This window comes from Brienomyrus brachyistius, chromosome 13, assembly GCF_023856365.1.
Source record: "Brienomyrus brachyistius isolate T26 chromosome 13, BBRACH_0.4, whole genome shotgun sequence".
NCBI classification, from domain to species: Eukaryota; Metazoa; Chordata; class Actinopteri; order Osteoglossiformes; family Mormyridae; genus Brienomyrus; species Brienomyrus brachyistius.
Genome location: NC_064545.1, coordinates 20,721,360 through 20,728,097, shown reverse-complemented (window position 1 = coordinate 20,728,097; position 6,738 = coordinate 20,721,360). Strand labels below are relative to the sequence as shown.

The 6,738-nt window shown below is 44.9% G+C and overlaps 1 protein-coding gene across 4 annotated transcripts; it reads right to left on the bottom strand.

Moving 5' to 3' along the window:
- Positions 1 to 2,458: 2,458 nt before the first annotated feature.
- Positions 2,459 to 6,463, bottom strand: pdf (peptide deformylase, mitochondrial). Of its 4 annotated transcripts, none has more exons than XM_048973294.1 (3): positions 6,280 to 6,463; positions 3,303 to 3,908; positions 2,459 to 2,810 (listed from the first exon to the last, which is right to left on the bottom strand). In XM_048973294.1, exons 2-3 carry the CDS (start codon positions 3,883 to 3,885, stop codon positions 2,653 to 2,655), a joined length of 741 nt encoding a protein of 246 aa, XP_048829251.1. In that variant the 5' UTR covers positions 3,886 to 3,908; positions 6,280 to 6,463; the 3' UTR covers positions 2,459 to 2,652. The 4 variants fall into 4 exon arrangements, with proteins under 4 accessions (XP_048829251.1, XP_048829249.1, XP_048829250.1 ...); XM_048973292.1 differs by lacking the exon at positions 6,280 to 6,463 and adding an exon at positions 4,640 to 4,842; XM_048973293.1 differs by lacking the exon at positions 6,280 to 6,463 and adding an exon at positions 4,742 to 4,827.
- Between the last annotated feature and the right edge of the window lie 275 nt (positions 6,464 to 6,738).

Below are 6,738 nucleotides of genomic sequence, written 5' to 3'. Positions count from 1 at the left end.
CATTTCAAGGTGACCTCCGACTCCTGTGTAGCTGATCTGCGGGCTGGAGATGCTGCCTCGCAGCTCTGACTGGGCGTAGGAGCTGCCCAGCACGTCCGGGACTGAAGAGGGGTGTCCGTAAGCACAGCAAGCCGGGGTCTGTAGCCCATTTTCACAATGCACTTTTCCATATGCAATGTGAGTCACCGCCACTAAAGTCAATCTCCAAAATATGCCCATAGTTTCGTAGCAGACATGCAAAACATTTTTCCAAATGTAATCCTCTAGTACTGATACTATTACAATGTGTCAGAAAATTCAATTTTACCTACCTATTGGGATTATTCTGCTACCTTTCCTAGAGAACACCTAGACTAGCCTGAACAGATTTTAGTACCCTTTTCTTCTTAAAGAAATTTTTTTTTCTCCCTTACTAACACAGAATATTAATGTTATTTACAGAATGAAACTTCATTTCCCTCAGGATTCTTCCATAGTAAACACATTTTGCACCATGTGTAAAACGTTGTAATAAAGTCATATATAATATGCCCGTTATCTTGAGTTTCTGTGGGAAATCACCTTCATCTTCACACACTAATCAGCTACTACTTATACTCCAGGGTTCCATTAGACTGGGTCAAGGTCTTGTGAGATTAGACTTGCAGCAACACAGTGGCCTACACATCCTCACATCACACTTGCGGATTTGGGCGGGCACCGCGTATTACATCATCCAGGGAGAGCCACACATTTCCAGCGGCTTGACCTACGATTGTGTGTCTCGCTTCGAGAACAGGCACATGGTGTTAGATGTTTACCCCGCTTCTGACCTGTCTACGCCAGGTGTTTGCAGAGGAAAGTGGTAAGTCTTTGCGATGTTGTCGTCTTGGCATTATGAATGTTTGGACCAAACAGTGAGTGAGAGTGTCGATAGTTCTAACAAGTTCGCAAAGCTTTGAAACCTGAACATCGCTGGCTTCCACAGGGGGGCACTGTGGAGCAAAAATCCAAATCAGAGATCAGAAGAATCCCTGGTTACTTTTCACTAACATTCATCACTCTTCTCACTATTTTTCATGGATCCACTTCGGCTTATATTTATTACAGGGTATCCACTGTCGCTGATATTCCCCTAAAACGACCTGAACATGTAAATGCTTCTAGCCTCTACTAAAACAGACATTAAACCTAGAAGTTGGTACAGCTACTGTTTACATATAGTGTATATGAAAAAGGCTGAGCATTTAATGTTAATGTTTTGGAGAACACTGTTGTCATCTTTTTTGATTGATTACACACACATTGAAAAAAAAGTTACCCAGTCGAAGTGGTGGTAATAAAATGAATCTGCACATAGTGAAAGGTCATGTGACTGTATCGCAGTGATTATAATATCAGATAAAACGTACGACAGAGTTGGCAGTATGGGCGCACTGCAGCGCCCCTCCAGGCCTTGATGCATGCGGCGACATTTGCAAAAGGGAGTTGTTCAGCCCCCCCAAGATGAAGCTTTATATATGTCAAAATAATCAAGAATCTTATCCCAGAACCTGTAAAAGGAGCCTCTTCAGATGCCATTTATAAAGTGGGCCTCAAGGCCAGAATATTACTGGATTATTGATGAATATGGCCTGAGATTCTGTGCTATTTACCATTTTCTATTTACTAGAAATAACTCAAAGTCAAGGACGAGGCCCTCGAGAGACTCGGGCTCCTTCCGAAACTGCCGTTCAAGCATTTTACCTTCTGTACCCCACCTCCCTTTGGGTTAGAAGAAGGGGAGCGTTATCTGAGGTACGGCTCTGAACCGGCTAGCTGGTAAGGTGACAACGAGAAAATGGGCACTGTATCCAGCGGCCAGTCCTCCTGGAGATACCAATTTCCCTGAGGGACAATACCTGCCCTCCTCCTTGCTGTGTAAAAGCTTGGTCTTGACTGGGGAAACTAATATCTCCCAAAGTCATAGTCCCTGGAAAGTGTAACAACGCCTTACAAGCTCCTGCATTCCTTCACCATGAAAATAACAGTCACTGTCCCTTGGCTACAGAATATGACGATGAAATGGAACCATTTACAAATCTGTCTGTTTCAGTTGAAAATCTCAGTCATCTACGTCCAGACTTATGCAGACTTATGTCTTGACTTCTCAGTGGGATTTACATGGAAAAAGTTTGGGTCTCGAAGTTTGATTTTCGCCTGGTTTTGTCTCCTGCAAACCGTAGCACCAAGTCACACATCCTTCTAGTCGCTTATTTTTGTGTTTTGTTTTGTCAAACAGAAAAACATGCTAACTGCTTGCCAACAAGAAATTTGTTTGTAAATTGCCGATGCCATTTTAGTTCTGACCGTGTGAAAATGTTTTCATACCTGGAATAAGAATGTATTTAGCGAGCTGTGCCCTACTCACACCATGTGTGACGGCTACCAAATGTACCGACTGTGGTTTATCAAAAGAAAAATCACTGATACCACCAACTGTATTCCAGCTGTTTAATACCACATACTGTGTAAAGTCCACTGGACTCCCCCCCCCCCCCCCAGTAGCAGTAACTGGAGTATGTTACTTCCTGCTTACATCAGAGAGTATAGATTCCATGTCGGCCCATCCCGCTGTGCTCTGCTGGTCACCGATTGGCTGTCATCCGTCACTTCCTCCCCAGCACACGCCCATTAGTCATTGTGCTCCGCCCAGTGTACGTTGGTGAATGTTTGGCTGTCCATGCGGTCGATGTACAGGACGCCGTCCAGGTGATCCAGCTCGTGCTGCAGGATCCGAGCAGGCCAGCCACTCACCTGCCATGTGACAGGCTCCGCCTTCTCATTCAGACCTGAGGGGAAGACAGGCAGCACTGTTATAACCCTGCCAATGCCGTTATGGTGCCCGAAATTTTTCATCATACGTCATCCAAAGAGATTTAAAATCTTTAGCTCTTTTTAGAGATGGATGTTGTATTGCAGCAGACCAGCAAATAAAAATGAAAAGAACTTACCTACCAGATTACTACTTTTATATTTTTCTAGCTAAACCAAATGTTCATGTCTGCAACAGCTCTGCTAAACGTCCTGAAGGACTATGAGAGAGGACACTGACTTATTAACCTCCGCCGGTGTTCATTGCACAAACCTAAATATTTCGATAAACTATATTGTATTTTGCAAGTGTTCCACTGTGGACCTAAACAGCAAAAGCGTGTGCATGTACATGACATTAATTAGCAGATGTTTTATCCAATACTTTGAGATTTAGTGTCAGGCCTGCGTAGGAGTTTACTTAATCCACACAAAAGATGGTCCACATGGTCTGCGCATCATGTGATCACCTGACACCTCCACGGAGAGGTAGCGCGGCACGCAGGCAGAGAACCCGGCGATGCTCTCGCATGCCTCCATGAATGCGGCCGTCCTGCCGTCCAGGATGCGCAGCTGCGGGTTGATGAAGATGCGCAGCGGCACTGGCGCCAGAGCCCGCGCCTGCTGCCCTGCGGGGGACACGTCCTGCAGCATTCTCTCCGGGAACTCCAGTGCCAGGATGCGCAGTGGTACGCCGATCTGCGGCGCGCTCAGACCCACGCTCTCCAGGCGCCGCATCACTGTCACCAACTTCTTGATCACGTCCTGAACTTCGGCTCCGAGCACCAACCCCGGCTCCACTGCCGCAGCCCGCCCCCTCAGCACCGGGTCCCCCACCTGGCAAACGTGGCTGTAGGGTGGGGTGGGTGCCGGCTTGATCTTCCGCTTCAGGTAATGCAGGTAGGAGCGCACCTTGGCGCTAGAGGAGTGGGGCCGAAAGCCCGTCGCAGTTACAGGGATCACCCTCCAGGGGGAGACACCAGAGGACCAAACGGTCTGGTGGCAAGTTCTCATGAGAAGAGGCGGCACTGAAATCCAAAGAGCTCTCCTCATTGCAGCTGGTGGTCCTGCGCCTCCTGCAGGTGGGAGGAGCAAAGTGGAGGGGGCGGGGCCCAATCCAGGAAAGGTCAGAATCGCTGCAGTGTAAGTGGAGTGTTTGCAGTCTTCAGGACCAACAGCAGTTCATCCTTCGGTGTTAGCATACTAAGCACTAGCCAGCTGACAGTTCACTCACCAAGGGCCTGTATCGCATAGTTCATTAGATTTGTCTGTTAACTAGAATACTTGCCTCACATTTAGTCCATGATACCTTAATTATGTGAACAAAGAAAGTCCATTTAAACTGGGGAACCTTAAATCCGACAAGTTATCCAACTCGGCAAGAAATCCTGCCTCCTGATACAGGCCCCAAATCTGAAACTCATAGAAATCAATACTAATTGCACATTAATAATATCTGCAATATATACACGCCAATAACAGTGACAACGTGTTCCCCGCAGCCGTCTTTATGTTGTCATCTGAATGTTAATATGTTAAGAAATGAAACGCTAGCACACAGTGACAGACCTCCACCAACTGTTACGATTTCTAGCTAAATGTAGCATGAAGGATTTCTTTTTTAAGCTGTCTCTGCTTTCTAAGTTACCCTGTCATTCGCGCTTAATAATGTTCTGCTATGCCCGGTTAGAGCGGGTGGCTCTCTGCTGCCATCGTGTGGTAAGAGCAGGCAGCCATCAAACGCCGTCTGCGTCTTCGTCTGTCAGACCGGCGCAAACAGCCAGATACGGCCGCTGGACTCGGTTACCTGACGGCCGAAAGCTGAGCGGAGTGACTGTCCTAAGCGGCAGAAGTCTGCCTGTGTACCTTAACGCGCCATCGCAGCGACTTCGTACGCGCTTTCTCTCACCCAGTATGGCTGATAAGCCAGGATCCACTTCCTATTCGGGGTCATCGACACAAGAGGCGATAGTACAGCGTTTATCATCACAATGTGGGACAGCGCCCCCGTATGGCTGTTTATCTACGCCCCCTTCACACCAATAGTATAGTGTTTTACCTATTAAACACGCAGTATTAATAAGATAGGTCGTTTATATTGTGTTATATTTATTATGCAATCGGAACCAATCCTACATAAATGCTGATTTTAAGATCTCTCCCTGTCTCTTCACCTCTTTCCACCGCTGGAGACACTGAGGTCAGGATGCTTTAAACTGATGAGAAAGACTGATTTATTTTTATAGTGCTTGAAGGAAGAAATGAAAAAGTCTGACTGATAGGTGTCTTTTCCCTGTCTTGAAAAGGTTAACTCTGCCTTACTGGGAGGCTTCTCTCAAGGTGGAATTAATCACTTCCTTGTAGTGGAATAACTTGCTGTCCAGCAGTACTATCTTTTGCTACGTTATGGAATGGAGACGAACATAAAGATGAACAAGAGGAATATTTATCAACCGCCCCCCATGGCTCATTTTGTTTGCTCCTCCTTTTCAGGAAATATCACACATAGAGACCGTTGAGACCCATTTCCAGCTGTTAATTTTCATTCAAAATTTTTTGGTGTTTTCTGTTGTTTATAAAGGTTAAAGTTGTTGTTGTTGTTGCTGTTGTTGCTGCTGCTGCTGTTGTTGCTGCTGCTGCTGTTGTTATTGCTGCTGGTGTTGCTGCTGCTGCATAAGTAAAATTTAATCCATATTACAGTATATTAATAACATATTTATTATAAATCCGTTGGTTGTTGATACAGAAAAAAGCTTTAAAATCCAATGAAATCCAAAATGACCTTCAAATTCCAGTGTGACTCTATTATCTGACACCATCTTATCTTAAAGACTTTTTATTTAGCTATGTTGAAATCTTGGGGACTATATTTTATGAATAGTAAGTATTTGTTTGGAGTGGATTATGAAGGAGGATGTAGGTTTGCTTGCACGGGAAAGAGAGCATACAGGGGCTTAAAGCTGATGAGCTACTGGGGTGCCCCCTCCCTATTCCTGACCGATTCCAAAACATGTCATTGGTTACTGAAAGTGTGGCCCCTCTGTGTGAATTATGGTCTGTCTCATGCCCCTCGACTTACATTCTCCAATAGGAGCAATTCTGTTGCGGTTTTCATAATCATTTACAGAATCAGTTTCTCCTTCAGAAACAGTTGATAATTTGTACATATACACTGAGTTTAAGATCCCTCCCTCTCTATTCACCACCACCGGAGACATAGAATGAAATGAAAATGAAATGGTGTGAGGATAGTTTTAAGTTCTGATGAAGACACGCCAGATTTAATCGTGCCTGAGGAAGGTAGAAGAACAGTGGAAGCGATTAAAAAGAATACAGTTAATGTTACTGGCGTGAGAATGTCTCCTCAGTGAGTCCTACCTTTCCTTTTCATAATCCCCTTATCCATTTTTAGTCCTTTATAACTGAAATAACCGAGCGACACATTACCTTTGCCTTGGCAATTTCTGGGATCAAATTATGGCGATTACGATGTTTTTCACCTGAGGTGCCCTGATCACTCAGAAGGTTTTAGCAGAATCATATTAATGCTGTAGGGTAGGTCACAGCTGTCAAATAGCACACAAGTGTACAGCCTCTTTACCGAGACCGTCCTGACCTCTCTATCTAAAGATGTGCATCATTTCTGTTCTTCTCTAGTTTGCAGAATAGGAAGGTCACTTTTTAGTTCAGAGTCAATTCCATTGCGTAACTCAATTTGTTTGGTATTGCGTGTTGACACACTGCTTCTGAAGTAAAGTAAATAAATTTTGGTAACTTTGGGACAAAGGTGAGGCCAAGAGAAAGTGTTCACAGTCGCAGATTGTCAGAATATGAACACTGAGCTCTGTTAGCTCTCTGATTGGGTATGTGGAGGTTAAACTGGAATGGAATAAAATTTAACTATTG